This window comes from Mauremys mutica, chromosome 7 (genome assembly GCF_020497125.1).
Source record: "Mauremys mutica isolate MM-2020 ecotype Southern chromosome 7, ASM2049712v1, whole genome shotgun sequence".
Taxonomy (NCBI): domain Eukaryota; kingdom Metazoa; phylum Chordata; order Testudines; family Geoemydidae; genus Mauremys; species Mauremys mutica.
In genome coordinates this window covers 527,287-550,588 of record NC_059078.1, presented here as the reverse complement: position 1 = coordinate 550,588, position 23,302 = coordinate 527,287, and the positions used below count along the sequence as shown (strand labels likewise).

Below are 23,302 nucleotides of genomic sequence, written 5' to 3'. Positions count from 1 at the left end.
CCCCCATCTTCAGCCTACAGGCAGCCAAATGGGAAAAATCTGTACAACACTTTGCTGGATTATCAAGTTCTCTCCCTTTTCTTTACTGACATTACTTGTGGCCACTGCATTTTATTCAGGGCTTGAATGCTTGTGAAAAGGGCTATACTAAAAACCTGTGCACTGCTGGCCTGTGTTTCAACCGAAGGGGGAGCAGGAAGTTTACCTCTGCATTTGGTGTACAGGAACGCCTGATGAACCTGGCGTCGTTGCCAAAGGTGCGGGCATCCACACACATCTCAACACCGTTGAACTTAGAGTAGAACAGCACAAAGGGGTATGGCCTAGGGAAGTAACAAATTCTTGTAGTCCCCTCAGACTCAATTCCCACCACCAATATAACAGCCACTCCTTACTCAACAGGAATATGGGAAGCAGCTCTTCCTTTGCTTCTTTCACTCAGGCAGTTCATGCAGCTCCTAACTCAGAATACAACAGATCTACCCCGAAAAGAGAAGAGATTTGTATTCCATAAATGGAAAAACACATAAGAATATAAGAATGGCCATACTGAGTCAGACCAATGGTCCATCTAGCCCTGTATCCTGTCTTCCAGCAGAGACCAGTGCCAGATACTTCAGAGGAAGTAAGCAGAAAATGGCAATTTATTGAGTGATCCATCCACTATTGTCCAGTTCCAGCTTCTGGCAGACAGTGGTTATGGGACACCCAGACCATGGGCTCTGGTTCCTGATCATCTTGGCTAATAGGCATTGATGGATCTATCCTCCATGAACTTATCAAATTCTTTTTTATACTTTTAGAATTCACAACATCCCCTGGCAATGAGTGCCACAAGATGACTGTGCACTGTGTGAAGAAGTACTTCCTTATATTGGTCTTAAACTTGCTGCATATTAATTGCCTCGGGCGATCACTGGTTTGTGTGCTATGTGAAGGGGTAAATGACATTTCCTTATTCATTTTCTCCACACCAGTCCCGATTTTATAGACCTCTATCATATCCCCCCTCAGTCATCTCTTTTATAAGCTGAACAGTCCGTCTTTTTACTCTCCTCATATGGAAGCTGTTCCATACTCCTAATCGTTTCTTGCCTCCCCATCTGTACTTTCCCAATTCTAATATATCTTTTTTGAGATGGGGGCAACCAGAACTGCACAAGTATTCAAGGTATGGGCGTACCATGGATTTATATGGTGGCATAATATTTTCTGTGCTATTACCTATCCCTTTCCTGTAGGTTCCTAATGTTGTTAGCTTTTTTTGACTGCCGCTGCACATTGAGTAGATGTTTTCAGAGAACTATCCATCATGATCCCAAGGTCTCTCTCTTGAGTGGTCAGAGCTAATTCAGAGCCCATCATTTTGTATAGCTGGGATTATGTTTTCCAATGTTCATTACTTTGAATTTATCAACAATGAATTTCATCTGCAATTTTGTTACCCAATCATCTGGTTTTGAGACCCCTTTGTAACTCTTCCCAGTCTGCCTTGGATTTAACTAACTTGAGTAATTTTGTATCATCTGCAAACTTTGCCACCTCACTGCTTACCCCTTTTTCCAGATACTTTATGAACATGTTGACCACCACTGGTGCCAGTAGATATCATTGGGGGACATCGCTACTTACCCCTGTCCACTGTGAAAACTGACCATTTAGTCCTACCCTTTGTTTCCTATCTTTTAACCAGTTACTGATTTATGAGGGGACCCTCATCCCATGACTCCTTACTTTGCTTAAGAGCTTTTGGTGAGGGACTTTGTCAAAGGCTTTCTGAAAGTTCAAGTGCACTATATCCACTGGATCACTCGTGTCCATCTCTGTTGACATCTCAGAGAATTCTAGTAGATTGGTGAGGTGTGATTTCCGTTTACAAAATCTGAGTTGACTCTTCCCCAACATAACGTGTTCATCTGTGTGTCTGATAATTCTGTTCTTTACTATATTTTTAACCAGTTTGCCCGGTACTGAAGTCAGGCTCACTGGCCTGTAACTGCCAGGATCACCTCTGGAGCCTTTATTAAAAATTGACGTCACATTTGCTATTCACCAGTTATCTGGTACAGAGGCTGATTTAAGCAATACATTACATACCACAGTTAGCAGTTCTGCAATTTCACATTTGAGTTCTTGCAGAACTCTTTGGTGAATACAATCTGGTCCTGAATTATTACTGTTTAATTTATCAGTTTGTTCCAAAACTCCTCTAATGACACCTCAGTCTGGGACAGCTCCTCAGATCTGTCACCTAAAAAGCATGGCTCAGTTGTGGGAATCTCCTTCAACTTGATCTGGGCTATTTTGTATCTTTTTTACTTTTCTATGCATGGCACAACTGCAAGACCCCTTGTGGCAGGGTTTCTGGCAGTGTGTGGTTCCCCCACAGCAGTTCTCAATCACTCCATGCCCCCTGTGCCCTCACACTGGTCATTGAATAGCAGTCTTACTTTTTGAAGAAATGCCCATTGACCTCAAATTGCTGCCTTAACATAACCTTTCCTCGATATTCAATTATAAGGGTATCTAATGCCAAGTCTCTTGCTGCCCTCAAGATCTTCCGGTGCTTCTGAACCCGAGTCACTCTTCCCAGCTGCAACTGCAATGGAAACCAGAACAAAATATGAGAACTCAAAATGGAACCTCAGGCAACAGCCCTGTAGATTTTATCCTATGATTTACATATGAACAAACTGGCTTCTAGCAACAGGACCTGGGAATTCTGACCAGCTCATTAACCACTCACTCCAAGACAGACATTTGGGCAACAGACAATGATTTGGAAATAATGTTTATTCAATGGGAATAGGAAAATGTATCTGTGCTTACCCAAAAATGTCCTTTCTTTGAGTAATAAGGTCAACAGATCCATTAGAATTGGTACTTCAGCCTGATTGCAGCTTGGGGGCAGAACCAGACCTGTCAATCATTGGCAGTAGGAGAATGCCCCACCTCCTTAAGTTCCTTCCCTCTAGTTGAGATAATTTCCACAGCCAGGATAATTCAAAACTACTTTCCTAAATTACAAATTGAGGAAAAAGCACAATTTCTCTCACTCCTGAGCATGGTAAATTCTTCCTAATGACAACAAACCCAAATCCTTGCATGTCAATTTCCTTCTCTATTCTGGATGACCCATTTGTCTCCAGGATCTGAGGACCTTAATATTTGAAGAAAGCAAATTTTCAAGTAAGCATGGATAAACTTTCCTATTCTTCTTCATGCTAAGGTCCACAGAGCTGTTACAGTGGGATTGTCAAAGCAGTGTGTCTCCAGGGTGGGAAGCAGGATCATCTTTTAAATGTGTACACTCAAAACAAGGTAAATTATACATAAATCATTCCTCCATCTCCCCCCAGACACCAATTCACACAGAAGACTTCTGTTCTCCCCCCCCTCCCCCAAAAAAAAGGCATTGGCTAAGACTGGATGACCAATATAGAAAGTTGGTGAATTTATGTATTGATGGCCCAATATCTGTGTTGCAAATCTCAATACTCAAGATGAGACTCTCTGCCCTGAGACTGTCAGTGCTCCTAACGGCTGTAATAACACTTCCTGCAGTGGTTCAATCTAGGCTGTAAGGAGCAGAATGAGATTTCAAGGTCGTGGCTCTATGACTTTGCAGGATTAGCATAAGACTGATGCCCAAAGGTTTAATGTTGAGATTTGTACAAAACTTCCTTTTGGAACATGCTGAGAACACTGTACTATAGAGATTTGTACGTTTTGCTTGGACACTCTTGTACACCCATAATAAACCCCTCTGGAGGATTTCAAGTCTATGCTTCATTAGTTTAACATGGATTTAAAATTATGGACTTTGTACCAGCCAGTAGAACAAGTTCTCTCTTGCGGTTTGTGAAAGCAATAATCACTTCATCCGAGTATTTATTTTAAACCAGTCTGGTTCTGGATAGAAAACTGCTTTCAACAGCAGACCTCCTCTATGAGAGACACATCCAAAGTGCCAATACTAGGTTAATCAGGCCCAAGAGTCATAGCCTCTACAGCAGGAAAGATAAACAGTATCACTGCTGCTCTCTCCTTCCTATCCAGGGAGCAGTGAAAAAGGTAGGAAGGCATACTGGAGGGAACTTACCCAGCTTTTGAAGTGTCATTCACTTCCTCACATTCCAGGTCCTGTTACATTGAGACCCCGCAGGGTACTTTATTGTTTCCAGATACAAAAAAAGATGAACAAGATATTTCCGGGTGTAGGAGCCACTCTGCTAATCCTTTAATGGACAGTGCACATACAGATAGGAAACTGTGCTCTGCCGAGGACAGGAGAATTTCTCTCTGTGTTCTTTGTTATTATGAAAATCCTATCAGACACATTGATTATTGGACCAAAACAGCTTCATTTTCCATGGAAAAAACACAAAGAAAGAATCATTGTGTTCCAGCTGGTGGATGCTGTATTCTCTTTTTGGTATTCATTCTCTGAATTTGGAAAATCACTTAAAAAAAATTGATATTCTGCATTCACCAGTTGTGGGAGTGAAGAGTATGCAACTGGAACTAGATCTCTGCCAATGTATGGAAGAGGGTGAGATGCAGAGGGGATACCAGGAATTTGGAGAGATATCTCACAATCCCTGGATCATTGAAGCATGCCTGTGTATGAGATCAAAATTCCAAACAGGGTCCTGTAAGAACTGGATTTTTGTTTGTGATACTTCTTGTTTTCCATTATAGCCATCTTCATCTTATGTCAATGTTTTTTCTGATCTGAGACCTTGTTCCGGATAGTATATATCCTCAGTCCAGGCCTATGATAGACTTTCCTGGCACCATGAATCTGTCCTTGATCCAAGATTCTCTAGAAACCATATCCCTGTGCTTCCTCCACTTTTCTGTACAGAATCTTATTAGGAATATTGTCTAAGAACAGATAAGTGACTTTCTTCTTCCCTAAATCCAACATTATTGCTACCATGATCCTGCGAGAGAGAGAGAGAGAGACTCTGGGAGCACATGGAAGATCAAATGGTAAAGATCAAAGCTGGGAAAGGAAAGAGGCTGCCACCCATCTACAAAACACAGGAATGACCAGAACATGGTTAAGTGGGAGTGCAATGCTTTGAAGTGTACCCTATAGGATTAACCTTCTTGCTTGCAAATATGTATCTTTTCTTATAGTTTAAGTATTTGGTCTATTGTAATAGGTTTATAGATTTATATTAAAGTAAGTTTGGCTGTAAGGCAAGAGACCTACAGGCCATATCCTGTATGTTAAGCTAAGGCAAAGTTAGCATATCTATATTAAGACCTTTTACCCAGAAAAGTAAAGTTGACTTATAGCTTGTTACCTAAATAGGTAAGTACCCACGACTATGTCAAGGACCTTTTATTTAGACCAATAGACAATGAAGAATGGCACAGGGCTTTTTTTCAATTTGTACCCACAGACTTAACAGGTACACCACAATGAAACGTATGTGCGTATGTACATGTCATCAATACGCACGTACATACTAGCCTATGGAGTAAGCATACCCTAACATTTTGTGGGTGAGGAATGAAATTTGGGCATAGGAGGAAGGATTTCCAGCACTTGTGCCCTATAAAAGAAGTGACCCACTTCCTCCACTCTCTCTATCTATTCTATCTATCTACAATGTCTGCTACTATTACTACGCTGTACTTGTTCTTCTTAAACTTTAAGTTTCAAGGGAACTAGGCTAATCTGGGTTTCCCTAAGTTATTTTACCATTTGCTTACTATTTCAATTATTTTAATAAAAAGTCTTTATGACTATATCTCTCAGTGTAAGCATCCTGTCATACCCCCGAGGGTCCTTTATAAATTCTGTGGAGCCTGATTCGGGACAAGAACTTTTATCTTCTGATCAAACAGATTGGCGAGCCTAAAACCCATACTATTAATATTAATAATTTATTATAATTAAATTAAATTAAATTCCCATATTATCCAAATTAATATTATTAGTATACCCTAAATCAGGCTACAGAAGACAAGCCTCCTTTAGGAAAAAACTGTTACTAGCCTTCTATAACTGTTCTTTGAGATGTGTTGCTCATGTCCATTCCAGGCTAGGTGTGTGTGCACCATGTGCACCGTGGCTGGAGAATTTCCCCTTAGTGGTATTTGTTGGGCTGGCTGTAGCGCCCTCTGGAGCTGCACACATGTGCCAGTGTAAGAAGTCCTGCCGGCCCCGCACACTGTCAGTTCCTCCTTACCTGTAACTCTGACAGACGTGTCATGGAATGGACCTGAGCAACATATCTCAAAGAATAACAGTTACAGAAGGTTAGTAACCATTTTTTCTTCAAGTCCATTCCATACTAGGTGACTCACAAGCAGAACCCCCAGGAGGTGGGCTCAGAGTTAATGAATCATAGAATCATAGAACTTAAGATCAGAAGGGACCATTATGATCATCTAGTCTGACCTCCCGCAAGATGCAGGCCACAAAAGCTGACCCACCCACTCCTGAAATAATTCTCTCCCTTGACTCAGCTGTTGAAGTCCCCAAATCCTGATTTAAAGACTTCAAGTAGCAGATAATCCTCCAGCAAGCGACCCCTGACCCATGCTGCGGAGAAAGGCGAAAAACCTCCAGGGCCACTGCCAATCTACCCTGGAGGAAAATTCCTTCCCGACCCCAAATATGGCGATCAGCTGAACCCTGAGCATGCGGGCAAGACTCTCCAGCCAGACACTCAGGAAAAAGACTTTCAATATCCCAACATTGACCCTCGGTACTAATTACCAGTGGTCGCACGTTATTGACCTATTGACTAAATCACGTTATCCTATCAAACCATTCCCTCCATAAACTTATCAAGCTTAATCTTAAAGCCAGAGAGGTCCTTCGCCCCCACTGTTTCCCTCGGTAGGCTGTTCCAGAATTTCACTCCCCTGATGGTTAGAAACCTTCGTCTAATTTCAAGCCTAAACTTCCCGACTGCCAATTTATATCCATTTGTTCTCGTGTCCACATTAGAACTGAGCTGAAATAATTCCTCTCCCTCCCTGGTATTTATCCCTCTGATATATTTAAAGAGAGCAATTATATCTCCTCTCAACCTTATTTTGGTTAAGGAAAACAAACCGAGCTCCTCAAGTCTCCTTTCATACGACAGGCTTTCCATTCCTCGGATCATTCTAGTGGCCCTTCTTTGTACCCGTTCCAGTTTGAATTCATCCTTCTTAAACATGGGAGACCAAAACTGCACACAGTACTCCAAATGAGGTCTCACCAACGCCTTGTATAACAGGACTAGCACCTCCTTATCTCTACTAGAAATACCTTGCCTAATGCATCCCAAGACCGCATTAGCTTTTTTAATGGCCACATCACATTGCCGACTCATAGTCATCCTGCGATCAACCAGGACTCCGAGGTCCTTCTCCTCTTCCGTTACTTCCAACTGGTGCGTCCCCAGCTTATAACTAAAATTCCTGTTAGTCATCCCTAAATGCATAACCTTACACTTCTCACTATTGAATTTCATCCTATTACTAATACTCCAGTTTACAAGGTCATCCAAATCTCCCTGGAGAATATCCCGATCCTTCTCCGAATTGGCAATACCTCCCAACTTCGTGTCATCCGCAAACTTTATCAGCCCACTCCTACTTTTGGTTCCAAGGTCAGTGATAAATAGATTGAATAAGATCGGACCCAAAACCGAACCTTGAGGAACTCCACTGGTAACCTCCCTCCAACCCGACAGATCACCTTTCAATATGACCCGCTGCAGTCTCCCCTTTAACCAGTTCCTTATCCACCTCTGGATTTTCATTTTGATCCCCATCTTTTCCAATTTAACCAGTAATTCTTCATGCGGTACCGTATCAAACGCCTTACTGAAATCAAGATATATTAGATCCACCGCATTTCCCTTGTCTAAAAAAATCTGTTACTTTCTCAAAGAAGGAGATCAGGTTGGTTTGGCACGATCTATCTTTCGTAAAACCATGTTGTAATTTGTCCCAATTGCCATTGACCTCAAGGTCCGTAACTACTCTCTCCTTTAATATTTTTTCCATGACTTTACATACTACAGATGTTAAACTAACAGGCCTGTAGTTACCCGGGTCACTTTTTTTCCCCTTTTTGAAAATAGGAACTATATTAGCTAATCTCCGGTCAAACGGTACAACCCCCGAGTTTAGAGATTCGTTAAAAATTATCGCTAACGGGCTTGCAATTTCACTCGCCAATTCCTTTAATATTCTAGGATGAAGATTATCCAGGCCGCCTGATTTTCTACCGTTAAGCTGTTCAAGTTTGGCTTCTACCTCGGATACTGTAATTTCCAACCCCGCACCTTCATTCCCATCAGTCACTTTGCCACTATTCCTAAGCCCTTCATTAGCCTCATTAAAGACCGAGGCAAAATATTCGTTTAGATATTGTGCCATGCCTAGTTTATCCTTAATCTCCACTCCGTTTACAGTTTTAAGCGGTCCCACTTCTTCTTTCTTGGTTTTCTTCCTATTTATATGGCTAAAAAACCTTTTACTATTGGTTTTAATTCCCTTTGCAAGGTCCATCTCTACCCGGCTTTTGGCCTTTCTCACTGCATCCCTACACCCTCTGACCTCAATAAGGTAGGTTTCTTTGCTGATCCCTCCCATCTTCCACTCCTTGTACGCTTTCTGTTTTTTCTTAATCACCCCTCTGAGACGCTTGCTCATCCAGCTCGGTCTAAAACTGCTACCTAAGGACCGTTTTCCCTTTCTCGGGATACAGGCCTCTGACAGCTCCTGCAACTTCAACCTGAAATAATCCCGGGCGTCTTCCGCCTTTAGATCCCTAAATATGTTAGTCCAATCCACTTCCCTAACTAGGCGCCTTAATTTAGTAAAGTTAGCCCTTTTGAAATCGTAAACCTTAGTCTCAGATGCAATTTTGTTTATCCTTCCATTTATTTTGAACCGAATTAGCTCATGATCACTCGAGCCAAGGTTGTCCCCTACAACCATTTCCTCAACAAGGTCCTCACTACTCACCAAAACCAAATCTAAAATGGCATCCCCCCTCGTCGGTTCAGCTACTACTTGATGAAGGAATTCATCAGCTATCACGTCTAGGAAAAGCTGAGCCCTATTATTATTACTAGCATTTGTTCCCCAATCTATATCCGGGAAGTTAAAGTCTCCCATGATCATACAGTTCCTATTAGTATTTACCTCCTTAAAAACATTAAAGAGTTCTCTATCCATATCCAGGCTAGATCCCGGCGGTCTATAGCACACCCCATGCATAATGGACATGCTGACTGCAACACTGCTCTTCCAAACTGGCATCGTCTCGGGCCTGTTGGGTGATGGCATAGTGGGACATGAAGATATGCACTGAAGACCAGGTTGTGGCTCTGGAGATGTCCTAGTTTGGGACCTGCATGAAGATCACCACTGATGAAGCCTGGGCTCTTGTGGAATGAGCGGTTACTATGGCCAGAGACAAGACGCTCGCCTGCTCATAACAAGCCCAATACTGGCGGTTATCCAGGACAAGATCCTTTGGCTTGACACGGTTAGCCCTCTCATCCTTTCTGCTATTGCCACAAAGAGTTGCATGGATTTGCAGAAGGGTTTAGTTCTCTCAATATAAAAAGTGAAGGCCTGCCTAACGTCCAATGAATGAAGCCATCGTTTCTCAGAGTTCTTGAGAGGTTTTTGGGAAGACAGGTAGGAATATGACCTAGTTGTTATGGAATTGTGACACCACCTTTGGCAGGAAGGCCAGATGGGGGCTCAGCTAGACCTTGTCCTTGAACACCATGTAAGGTGGTTCTGATGCAAGGGCCTTGATCTCAGAGACCCTTCTGGCTGAGGTGATCATCACAAGGAAGGTGACCTTCCAAGAGAGAAGTAGCAGGGATCACTATGCTAATGACTCAAGGGGGGGAGAGGTAGAGAAAGAGGATGATTTTCGACAGGAACAAATTTAAATTCCCTGGGGGGGGAGCGGGGGGAGGATTGGTTTGTGAACTTGAGGATACAGTTTTTCCAGCCTCTTGAGAAACTGGACTGTTATTTCGTGGGAGAACAGTGATCTGCTGTTCACTGGGGGTGGGGTGGAGGAAGGCTGAGATGGCTGCCAAATGTACCTTAATAGACAAGAGGGCCAGGCCCTGCTGTTTTAGGTGGAGCAAATAGTCCAAGACAGACTGAAGGAAAGATCGAGATGGAGAGAGATCACGTTCGAAAGCCCAACAAGTGAAACGTTTCCACTTGGCCAAGTAGGTAGTCTTGGCGGAAGGCTTTCTACTACCTAGCAAGACCATCTGATCTTGTTCTGAGCAGACCTGCTCTTCAGGGTTCAGCCATATAGCATCCATGCAGTTAGGTGCAAGGTGGTGAGATTTGGGTGAGGAAACCAGCTGTGGTCTTGAGAAATCGGGTGCGGATGGAGTGGGAGAGAGAGCGGAGCTACCACCGAGAGGTCCAGGAGCATGCTGAACCAATGCTGGCATGGTCACGCTGATGCTATGAGGATAACTCATGCCTTGTCTTGCTTGATTTTTAGAAGAACTGTGTGCACTAAGGGGATGGGGGCGTACAGTAGGTGGTCTGCCCACAAGAGCAGAAAAGTGCTGCAAAGGGAGCCTGGGCTGTGCCGTGCAGTGAACAAAAACAATAGCACTTTCTGTTCTGCCTGATGGCAAACAGATCCACCTGGGGAGGCCCCCATTTTTTGGACGATGAATTTGATGATCTCTGGATGAAGGGGACACTCATGGTGAGAAGAGAAGGATCTGCTGAGGTGATCCTCCAATACATTCCAGGCTCCCAGGAGATGTGAAGCCTAGAGATGAATGGAGCGTCTCGCACAGAAGTCCCATAGATGGATGGTCTCCTGAGACAGGGCAGAGGATCGAGCCCGTCCTTGCTTATTGATATAGAACCTAGTGCTGTATTGTCTGTCAGGACTTGTACCACCTTGCCTGAGATCTGGGGAAGGAACATCTGGCATGCTAAGTACACCGCTCTGAGTTCCCTGATGTTTATGAGCAGGGAGAGTTCCTTCCTGGGACCAGAGGATCCAAGTCCTGAAGTTGTTGAGGTGGGCTCCCCACGCTACGTTTGGCACATCCGAAACTAAGAATACTGATGGTTGTGGGGTAACAAAGGGCACCCCCATTATTACCGATCTTGGATCTTTCTACCAGTCCAGGGAGGCGAGAACCAGGGGAGGGACCGTAAGCACTGAGTCCAAGTGGTGTCTTCTCAGGGGAGTAAAGTGACGCTAGCCACATCTGGAGGGGCCTGAGGCGCAGCTTTGTGTATTGAACCATGTAAGTACAAGCCACCATGTGACGCAGAAGCTTGAGGCACACCTGAGCTGTTGTGATAGGGTGGGCCATGATATTGGATATCAGGTCCATCATGGTCTGGAAACGGGCCTCCAGCAGGAATGCCCTGGCTTGGGTTGAGTTGAGCACAGCCCGAATAAATTCCATTCTCTGAACTGGAACAAGAGTTGACTTCTGCTCGTTTATCAGCAGGCCCAGTGCTCAGAAGGTGGCTCGGACTGTGCTGATGCTATTCTGTACCTGAGCCTGTGACCAACTTTTGATCAGCCAGTCGTTGAGGTTCAGGTAAACTTGTATGCCTCGCCACCTGAGGAAGGCTACAACAACCAACATACACTTTGTGAAAATGTGCAGGGCTGCCGATAGGCCAAAGAAAAGGGCGGTGAATTGGTAGTGGCGCTGACACACTATAAACCTGAAAAATCTTCTCTGGTCATGGAAGATAGAAGTGTGAAAGTATAAGTCCTCTAAGTCGAGGGCAGTGTACAATCCCCTGGATCCAGACAAGGAATGGAGGAGGCCATGAAGACCATGTGGAACCTCAATTACCTGAGATATTTGTTGAGGCAACACAGGTCCAAGATGGGCTGGAGGTCCTCTTTGGCATTAGGAAATACCGGGAGTAGAACCTCTTCCCTCTCAAGTCTTGAGGAGCTGCCTCCGTGACCCCCACACGTAGGAGGGGATTACACCTCCTAGAGGAGGAGTTGATTGCAAGAAGGTCCCTGAAGAGGTATTGGGGGGGGAAGAGGAGGGCAGAAACTTCAGGGTATAACCAGCTGTCACTGTGTTCAGGACCAATGGTCCAATGTTGTGAATGACCATGCCAGGCTGAAGAGCGACAGAGGGTCCAAAAATAAAAGGGGAGGCAGATCTGACACTGTGACTGGTATAGCGCCATTGGGCACACCTTCAAAAAGCCTGCTTGGGCCGACCAGAGTATCTCTGAGACCCGACTGGGAGGCTGAGGTGGGCAGAAATGGTTGGCGCCATTTATAACTCCTTCCATTTCTTTTGTAAGGCTCCTGCCTTGGAGGTGTCGAGAACCAAGTAGGCTGCTGGGGCCTGAAGTGCTTTCTGGAAGCAGACAGAGTGTACGGGCCTAAGGATCATTGAGCCCTTCAGTCCATGAAGTCTTGTGTCCATCTGCTCCGAGAAAAGAGAGGAGCCTTCCAAGGGGAGGCCCTGGATGGACTGTTGGACCTCACTGGGAAGCCCAGAGGACAGGAGCCAGGAACAGCACCTCATGGTGACCACAGAAGCCACTGTCCGGACTGCTGAGACGGCAGCATGCAGAGCCGCCTGGAGAGAGGGCCTGGCCACGTTCTAACCCTCTTCTAGGAGGGCTGCAAACTCCTGTCTTGACTTTTGGGGCAGAGAGTCTTTGAATTTATTCAGGGAGTCCCACAGATTAAAATCTTATCCCCCCAGCAAAGCAAGTGCAGGTATTCAAACTCGCCTGCCAGCACAGAATTATTTTCTGCCCTCTTTGAAGTGAGGGCCAAAGGAGGAGGAGTTTGCCACAGGGCCTGGACTGGTTCCATCACAGTTTCATTGATGGGCAGGGCCACCCTGGATGGCGCTGCTGCAGCCAGGATATCAATAAGACTGTGTGATGTCTCTTTGAGCAGCTCGATCTCCAAGCCCAGGTTTGAAGCGACCCACTTCAGAAGGTCCTGATGGGCCCAGAAATCATCCTGTGGAAGCAGGCTACTGGGACCCGCGATAGCCTTGGCTGGGTAGGACAAGGAGAAGGCTTGCACCGGAGGAAGAGCTCCTCCTTCCTCTGCTTTGACTATGTCCACTAGAGGCATCTCCTGGACGTCAGTACTGGAGTCAGTAACAGAATCGGTGCCAAGTGGGAAGGAGCAGTAGCCCATCTTTTGGAGACCACAGAGTAGGACTGGTGGGAGGAAGGACCCAGCGTCGGGGGAAAACACCAGAGGTTCCAATAGCGCCACTGCGTAGGCCAGTGACCCGCTGGCCAGATTTCTGCTGGAGGACTGGTGCTGAAGCTCAGTGGAGCATAGGCTGGGTACCGATGGTGGGTTTTTGGCGGTACATGACGTTCCCCTTCAGACTCTGAAGAGGATTCTTCTCTCAGCAACCACAGTGGAGTAGTACCCACTTTTGCCTCCATGTGGTGCTGGGGCTCCGGGGACCAGTGGTGTGCCAGAGATCGGGATGCTGGGATCAAATGCAGCTTTCCCCCAGGTCAGTGGTCTCCAAACTACGGCCCGCAGGCTGGATCCGGCCCGGGGCTTCCATTTGTCCGGCCCTCCAACCAATAGGGGAGAAGCGAACAGCTGAGTAGGCAGCCGAGCAGGCAGGGGGAGGGGCTGCCGGCAGCAGCTCACACGGGGCGGCAGCACAGCTGAGCTGTGCGGAAGGGTGAGTGCCCCCAGGAGCCAGTGTCCCCTGAAAAGGGGAGCCAACTTAGGGGAGAGTCGTTGCTGCAGCTGAGCAGGTACAGGGAGAAGCAAACTGGCAGGCTGCAGCTGAGTAGGCACATGGAGCAGGCAGGGGGAGGGGCTGCCGGCAGCAGCTCACACGGGGCGGCAGCACAGCTGAGCTGTGCGGAGGGGTGAGTGCCCCCAGGAGCCCGTGTCCTCCCAGAAGGGGAGCCAATTTAGGGGAGAGTTGCTGCTGCAGCTGAGCAGGCATGGACCCCTGGCTCAGAGTAAAAATACAAGCCAGATGCTTAATTACATCTCCAATAAATGGAGTAAAGAAGATGGAAATTAACAATTTCATAATGGTTAAATTTTAACTACAGCACTAATAGAACCAAACAGTATTTGTATGATACAAATGTGAGTTTTCAGAAATAAAATAAAAAAAATTATGTGAAATGATTTTTAATGTATTGACAAATATTTTGTGTGATTTCACAGTACATGCATCCATTAACTTTTATCCCTGACTTAGAATTTAATGCAACACTGACACAGTAGAGTTGTGTTGTTTAATGATTTTGCATATATTTGCATATATTTAATTTCTTTCACAGTCGCTTTGGCCCGTGAAGCCCCTTCAAAAATCTAATATGGCCCTCGTCTCATAAAGTTTGGAGACCCTTGCCCTAGGTGGTGCTGGGGGATCCGGTGCTAGGAAGGTGCCTGACGCACCCTGTTCCCTCCTGCTTCCAGTCGCCACAGCTGATGGGTGCCCCATTGGTGTTGGCAGGACAGGAAAAAAGAAGGTCCCTAGCCACCTGAAAAGCCTCCGGGGTCAATGGCATCTTCAGTCCGCGGGCACCAAAAGGAAGAAGCCTTGCCAAAGCAAGAAGGGTTGTTCTAACAACTGTCACAGGCTGTAAGAAGGACCTGAGAGGTGAGGGGCCAGCAGCGCCCCTTATACCACTGCATAACCTGCAGCACCACAGGGCCCTAGAGCCAGCCCAATGGATACTACTAAGGGAAAAATCTCAAGCAAGAGTGCACGTGGTGCGCGCACACACCTAGCATGGAATGTACACGAACAAGCAGATGTTTCAGACAGGGCCTGTCTCTGCTTGTTCATGTTTTTTTGAGGCTAAAAATAGGATGGGGATCAGGTTGTAGTGCTCTGATCTGAAATTCACAATGGCAAGACAAGAGGCAATGGGTTCAAACCACAGCATAGCAGATTTAGATTAAATCTCAGGAAAAACTTCCCCTAGCTGTAAAAACAGTAGGACAATGGAACAGACTGCTTAAGGAGGTTATGGAAGCTCCTTCATTGGAGGTTTTCAAAAGAAGGCTAGATAGCCATCTCTCTTGGATGATTTAGACACAACAAATCCTGCACGTTGGCAGGGGATTAGACTAAATGACCCTTGTGGTCCCTTCTAACCCCAATGATTCTGAATCCTTCATTCATGTCACAGCTTTTCCATCGGTTGCTGAGACTGTGAATGGGACAAAGTTCATCCTGGCATTCTTGCACAGTCCTCTCTGGACAAAGTCCAATGACTTTATTTAGTCAAAGTTATAGGTAGCCCTTCTGCTCTCAAATTCAAAGAGCCAAGCACCAGTCTGGGGTCTAACTCCAAATAACGCTGGTCAGAAGACCCGCAGATAGCTCTGAGGCAACTGAGGGCAGATACTGACCCTGTACTTGTCCTAGCTATCACTGCAAAGAGATATTTTCTTCTATTGTACTTCACAGATTGCTTCAATTTGTCATATTATGTCTATTCCTTTCTATAGTGTTTGGTAGGAGTTAGAATTAAAAGCCAACTTTTCTGATGACTCTGAATAGCCTCAGGTTTCCATAAAGTTCCCATTGTATCACTAAGACATCTGGGGATCAGATGTTCAAACAAATCAGTTTCAAGGCCCCATTTACCTGCATGTAAAAGAGCTGAGTCCCTGGTTCCCTCTCTCGCTTTTCAGGGAGAAGCCCTTCAGCTGTGTGAATTTCTTTAGGTTGAGAAGACTACGCTTGTAATATTGTCCACCCTGATGAGAGTCAAGGGTGCTAAAGGTGGCAGGTGACAGTTCATATTTGATTGTTTGTGTTGGCCTGCCGCCTGAGAGTTTTCATGCTCGAAAGAGGGGTCTGAGGCCAGAACTGCCTGGACTTAGTTGCCTACATAGTGAGGAGGCCATTGTCTGGTAAAAAACTCCCCCAGTTAGAAATGCTGAGTCCTTGACCACCAGGGATAATAGCCACACTTATTTTTGTTAGTGACAACAGGACGAATTTTGTCTGGTGTGTACTGAGGAACCTTCTGGCCTTATAAACTTCAGACTGTGTAGGTGCTGGTGGGTTCGAAAGAAGCAAATGGTGGAGGCTCCTTATGGCCTATCAGTTCTTCCACATTTGGGCAGCTGTCACGCTCATCACTCCACAGCTATCTGCTGGGGGAGAGGAAGTGGAGGAGAGGCGTGGCAGCCTGCAGCAGAAGGCTCGAGCAATAACCTGGATATTTGGGCACGGCGACCCGCAGCGACCGCTGGGAACGGCAGCCCAAGAGCCGGGGCAGGGCGACCTGCAGCAACCGCTGGGAACGGCAGCCCAAGAGCTGGGGCAGGGCGACCCGCAGCAGCAGCTGATGATGACAGCTTGATCCTTTCTCAGTCTTGTAGGTCTGTCAGGACACCTCTGCCCCTCTTATATCTCTCTCCAGTGTGTATGAGAACAGATAGTTATAGATCATCTAGGGGAATGCAGACCTTCCAAGGGTAATTTTACAGAACTCATTACACTCTTGCCTGACAGTCTCTCCTTTATTTGGTTTAGATAAAAAAAATTATAGTTTACGATTTTATTCTCTAACTTGGGTGTGAAATGCTGACCTTCCTTTCCTAAAGAGGAAGAATTCCCCTGTTGGTGGGAGAGATCTGCATGCTTCAAGAATCAGCATGTCTATGGTCTGGTCCTTTCTACACTGATATGCCATGCTGCACTCTGAAGGTGAGGAGGGAAATGGTGCTAAATGGATTATTCATTTTATGCCCCTTTGGGAGTTTGTCCCTATGATCCTGCTTCAGAGAGAGTAGCAAACTTGAGCTCAGAGATTGCTCTGAAAACATTTCAAGTGGATAGCAATCGCTGTGCTCAAGGAGGTTGGGCTTATTTGTCTCCCTTCCCCCGCATGGGCCCTTATAGGTCTGTCAAGGAAGGTACTGGCCTGGGGCTCAGGGATGGGCTTAGGGTGACCAGATGTCCTGATTTTATAGGGACAGTCTCGATTTTAGGATCTTTTTCTAGGCTCCTATTATTCCCCATCCCCTGTCCCAATTTTTCACATTTGCTGTCTGGTCACCCTAGATGGGCTCCTCCGAAGCTCTACCTCCACCACCACATATGAGCCATAGAAGTCTGTTTCCATCGAAGGACAGTTGTGTGTTATAGGGGTCAGCAGGGGGAAGGAGTTGGGCTTGCAGACCCCTTGCTGAACTCTCCAGCGTTGGCAGCACCAGTGCTGTATCTGGTGCCCTCCATCTGCAACCCACAGCGTAAGCGAAGACAGAGGAAGCTGTCAAGCTCCACAGCTAAAGGCATGACTGCTGTTGCGAGCTGTAGAGACTACAGCACTATCTTCCACCAGGTGCTCTATCCTTCTGACATCACTCTCCTCATGGAGATGGGGGAGGGGGACTGCCTGCCCCAGAGCCACCTCTTTCCAATCCTGCCAGGCTCCCTTCCTGCCAGGGGATGGGGGGCCAAGGCAACCCCATCTAGACTGGGCTGCATCTTGCCCAGCAGGGCCAGCTGAGCTCTGCAGCAAGACACTCGATAAGAGGGAGAGCAGGAGACAGAGACCTTTCCTTTCATTGCTGGCCTTTCTGGGCCTAGATTGCTCCCTGAAGCCAGCAGGGCACCAGTTGATTCAAATGCCTCCAAAGAAGAAGTGAAGCTGAGGGGACAATCTCCTCAAAAATCCAGTACAGCCCTGGGACACATCTGGGAATTAGACAAGACACATTGAGTCCAACTGTTGGTCTAAAAATTTGAAGCAAAATTTGGAATTTCCCTCAGAAAACCTTTGCAGCGGGAAGGGCTGGTTGAGCCACTGGCTACTGTAAAAGCAAAAAAACGGGAGGGAACATCAGGAAGTAGGAAATGACCCCTGCTCCAGAGACTGACAGGTCTGATTCTGCCCCAATCTGTAAGGCTGAAGTACCCATTGCAATGGTTGTGTGGACCTTAGCATGAAAAGAAAATATATTCCAGGAATGCATAAAACATCCCTTACGTAGCAGCAATGGTTTGGCTAGGCCAGGAAGATTTCTGGACCTATCCCTGAGAAGGGCCTCATTCTTCTATAAACAGAGTTGGGAAGGGTGTGCAAGAAGTGGTAAAGACTCTTGGCCTGATGTCTCATGAATAAGGCTACAATTTTTTCACAGAGGTCGTGGAAGTCACGGAATCCATGACTTCTAGCGACCTCCATGAATTCAGCCCTGTCGGCCGGGAACTACAGCAGGGGGACCACAGCTCCCCTGGAGTTCCCGGCTGCCGTGGGCCCCATGGTGCTCTTAACTGCTGCAGGCGGCAGGGCTCCCCTCCCGCCCTGCAGCTCCCGGCTGCTGTGAGCAGCGCGGCCCCTGGAGTTCTGAGTGGCCGTGGGGGTATCCTGGAGCTCCGAGCCCCCACAAGTGGTGAGGGCCCCCAGAGTGGCCCCGCAGCTGCCAAACCTCTGCAGGTGGTGTGGGGACCCCGCAGCTGGGCTTTGTCAGGTATATTATTAGTAAAAGTTCATTTTGCTTAAATAGCTCATCTCCTCTCAGGTGTATGTATAGACACCAGTCATATCCCCTCTTGGCCTTCATTTTGCTAGGCTACACAAGCTACACTCTTTTAGTCTCCTCTTGTAAGACAAGCTCAATTCCCCTGACTGGCATTGGAGCCCTTCTCTGCACCTGTTCCAGTATGAATTCATCATTCTTGAACATGGATGACCAGAACTGCACACAGTTTTCCAGATGAGGTTTTACCAATGCCTTGAACAATAGCATACCTCCCTATTTCTTCTGCAAATACTTATACACATATATGCCTTTATCTGCATCTGGGACTTGAAATGGTTTTCTTGCTCACCCAAGCCCAGACCTTGCACCTAGGACCCCATGGGATTGGCCTCCATTTGCTCCTATATTCACACAGGTTCTTACCTGCATCTGGGACCCAATAACTGTATTATTGCAGGCCAACTCTGTCTTGTTGATTGTGTCCAGCACAGCAGTTTTGCCCACAAATTCTTTATTGGTGCTTAGATGCCGTTCCAGGAGGTTCTGTACATCAGCACTGTACTGGTTAGTAAAGGCTTCTTCATACTGATCTGTCCAGAGCCGTATCCGGTTCTCCCACCCCTCAGCTGTGTTCTCATCCAGGGCATGTGCTTCAGAAGGCGAATTCTGCATCAAAGAACATAGGGTGAATGAATAGCACTTGCTGGGAGAAAACTTGATCCTAGAATCTCTGGTGGAAGTGCTGGAGCTCACCAGCCTTCTTCCTCTATTGCCAGAACTAGAAAAGTGAATCGCTCACCAAGCCCTGGGCCCCACTCAAATACTCAGATGATCACATGGGTACCCAAGAGATGGTACCATTACATTTTACACCCTCTAACACAGAGCATAAAGATGCTTCTTATAGTGAGCCATGGAAAATTTTGCATTGGATGAAACCCATAAGGGACACACTGCTTGAACTGTCCTATATGGAGAGAAGACAGACTCAGAGGCATGGGGAACAGAGAAACAAGACCAGTTTTTCTCACTTGCCTCCTGACATCCTTTTCCCCCTGCTCCTCTTGCCTACTCTTCCCCTTCCAGCCCTTTTTCCCCACTCCTCATTTTGCTCTCGCCCCAACATTCATTCTATAGTTCCCAACCCCAAAAACAGGAAGGACAAAACACAAAAAGGTAAATGTTTAAGAATAAAAAGTAGAAATATGCTAGTAAAAATGCACACTTGTGTAGAGGTTGCAAAAAGGGAAACTTAGAAATAACAGAACAGGTGGAGGATTAAATAGTAGAAATAGACACAATAAAATAGTTAAAAATAACAAAATATAAACAAACACTTCACTCCGGTTTGGAACATTACAGGTGTGCCCATTGTCCAAGCGCTCATCATTCTGTGTCTTGATTACTGCAACATCCTGTCCTCTGATCTTGACAAATGCAATCTTGCTCCGCTCATATCCACTAAGAATGCTGCTGCTAAGATCATTTTCCTAGCCTGTCACTTTGACCATGTCTCTTGGTATCTCTCCACCAGTTCCCTGTTCTCTACCGAATTAAACATAAGTAGTTTGTATTCACTTTCAAGGCCACTCAGGATCAATCCCCACTTTACATATAATTTCTCATTTGCTGCCAACTCCTGCCTCCAACTGACCCATGATTCCAGCCTCCATCACCTAGTTGTAAAGTTTTCATAAACATGCACCTTCATGCTTTCTCCCAGGCTAACCCCTGCGTTTGCGAGGCACTCACCATAAACATCTGCAAAGCTACCTCATTATCCTCCTTCAAATGCTCCTTTGTTGTGATGCCTACAAAGAACTTGACAACAGTCAGGTTGCTGGTGTGCTAAAACCACTGCCTACCACTAGCACTGTCTCATAGTTTCCCTGTAATCTCACGTCTGTATACATCTGTTTCTTGTTTCACACTTGGATTGTAAGCTCTTTGGGGCAGGAACTGTCTTTTGTTCTTTGTTTGTACAGAACCTAGCACAATGGAGTTCTGGTCCATGACTAGGGCTCTAGGTGCGACAATGATGTAATTAATAAATAATTGTAAAATAAATATGTAAGTATACAATATTAGCACTGTTAGCTTGTCCAACCTTCCCTTCCATTGTTTTCACACTGATTTGCTGCATTTTCTCTTAAACCAGACCGTGTTTTACATGTTTGTGCAGCACCCAACATAGTGGAGGTCTCTAATCCTGAGCACAAATAGAGTGGGTGCAGAACCGGGCAATGAAAATCAGCTAGAAGCATGGAAAGACCTCTGCATGAGATGATATTGAGAAGGCTGGGATTGTAGTTTTGACAGGAAATGAATGAGGCCACGATAAAGGCATTATTAAAAGTGAATATGAGAGAATATAATTAGGTGCTCCTGTTTACCCTCTCTTATAAGACTACAGCAAGGGAGCCAAACAATAAAATTGGAAGGCAATAAATTTAACAGGGAAATTCTTTTTCTATTACATAATTAACCCATGGAACTCTCTGACACAAGATACTGAGGCCAAGAACTTAGAAGGATTCATAAAGGACTGAAATGTTTTTGGCATTGATAACTCAGTGACAGGCACCACAGAATGACCTCAGAGCATAATAAGAAAATTCACAATTATGTTAGATCAGATAAACAAAGGATAACAATATTCAGAAACATGAGTTACATATATAACTGTCCAATACAGGATTTTGTGCAACTTCCTCTGAACCATCTGGTACTGGCGACTATCAGAGTCAAGATACTGAACTAGGATGGTGAGACATACCAGGTACAATCCAGACTAATGAGTAGCTGTGTCACCCCTGCCCTCTATCGTGGGGTGCTCTTTACAATGCTTTGCTGCTGTCGCCTCCAGCCTGGACTCTACCCATGTATGTTGAAGTGGCTCAGCAAGCAGAGTTTATGCACAGCTTGTTATTTTAAATGAGGTTTACACTTTAAGCACTGGTATACCAAATTTTAAGTGAGTCTCAAGTGTGATGGCAAAGAGAGGTGTTGTCTGTGCTGCAAGAACACAAAGAGGGGTTTTCTAACAAGCCAAGGAAGACACTTGCTAACCTATAAAAAAATCATTACAGAAGGACCAGGGCCCACTGACAAGGTGCAGGAACAGAAAAACAAAGCATGTTGGACCTAGGAGTAATTAAAGATTCTGACAGCTCTTGGGCTTCGCCTGGAATCTGGGTCTCTCAAAGACAACACTGTAAGGTTTTGTGCTGACGGTAGAAAATGCAGTGCTGTCACAGAGCCAGATGTGTATCCCATGCGTAGAACTGATGATATGCTGGACATTTTAAGCAAAGCTAAATATCTCAGCTCTTTTGATTTAACTAGCAGTTATTGACAGATTCCTTTCAAAAAGGATGCACAGAAAAAATCTGCTTTCACCACTGATATGGGACTCTATGAGTCCACAATGTTACGGGCTGAGTTAATGCAGGGAACATCCTTCCCCCTAGACTTTTTGTCTCCTGGTACCCAACTGGAAATCTTTTTCAAGAACGGACTGAAACTGTAAAAGGGAAGGACAAACATGCCAAGGCACCCCCTTTTCTCCCTCAGTGCCCATTGTATTCACTGCACCTGAAATGACAACGGGAGAAGGGGTCCTGACCTAAGAAGTTTGGTCAGTGAGATTGCTGAAAGCATATGATGAGAAACTTTGCTCGACTCTGTTACAGTTTATTAAGTTAGGCACCAGTAGCATTTTAACTTTATTTTCTTATAACCCTTTCTGACTTTTATGCCTCATTACTTGTACTCATTTAAAATCTCTTTCTGGTTAATAAACTTGTTTTATTGTTTTATCTACTTCAGTGTGTTTATACTGAAGTGTTCCGGAAACTCCATTTGGGGTGGCAAGCTGTGCTCATATTATTTCTATAAGGAGATAATGGACTTAGTATAACTTGTATTGCCCAAGAGAGGGCTGGACAGTACAAGACATACATTTCGGGGGGTGGGGCGGGGGGGGGGGGGGGAAGAGAATCTGGATATGAGTCAACAGTGTGCCATTGGTGAGGCCTCATCTGGAGACTGTGTCCAGTTTTGGGTCCCACACTATAAGAAGGATGTGGAAAAATTGGAAAGAGTCCAGTAGGGCAACAAAAATGATTAAGGGGGCTGGAGCACATGACTTATGAGGAGAGGCTGAGGGAACTGGGATTGTTTAGAGAAGAATAAGGGGGGATTTGAGAGCTGCCTTCAACTACCTGAAAGGGGGTTCCAAAGAGGATGGATCTAGACTGTTCTCAGTGGTACCAGATGACAGAACAAGGAGTAATGGTCTCAAGTTGCAGTGGGGGAGGTTTAGGTTGGATATTAGGAAACACTATTTCACTAGTAGGGTGGTGAAGCACTGGAATGGGTTACCTAGGGAGGTGGTGGAATCTCCTTCCTCAGAGGTTTTTAAGGTCAGGCTTGACAAAGCCCTGGCTGGGATGATTTAGTTGGGGATTGGTCCTGTTTTGAGCAGGGGGTTGGACTAGACACCTCCTGAGGTCCCTTCCACCCCTGATATTCTATGATTCTGTGATTGAATCTAAGACTGGGAGTGTATTGGGATCACCCTGCAGTCTAACCAAGGCTGGTGAGAGCCAGAGAGTAACCCCAGCGTGGCTGACAGGCTGAAGTTGTACACAGACACTCAGGGTGTGGCTTGCATGCTCGAAGGCTGTTTGTGAACAACCCAAGTGGGAACTCCTTCAGCAAGGCATTATAAGGCACCCAAAGCTGCAGAGCAGGGGTGACACAGCTGCTCATTAGTCTAGATTGTATCCTGGTACATCACAGATGGACCTTGGTCTGATCTGG

General features: G+C 45.7%; 1 protein-coding gene across 3 annotated transcripts in view; it reads right to left on the bottom strand.

Moving 5' to 3' along the window:
• SETD5 (SET domain containing 5) overlaps positions 1 to 23,302 on the bottom strand; it is a 172,912-nt gene that overhangs the window by 69,077 nt on the left and 80,533 nt on the right. For all 3 annotated transcript variants that reach the window (XM_045023004.1, XM_045023005.1, XR_006580878.1), the window contains exons 8-10: positions 18,902 to 19,144; positions 2,451 to 2,599; positions 206 to 323 (exon numbers count right to left, since the gene is read on the bottom strand). In XM_045023004.1, coding sequence (XP_044878939.1) covers positions 206 to 323; positions 2,451 to 2,599; positions 18,902 to 19,144 — 510 coding nt within the window. The remainder of the gene's footprint in view (positions 1 to 205; positions 324 to 2,450; positions 2,600 to 18,901; positions 19,145 to 23,302) is intronic.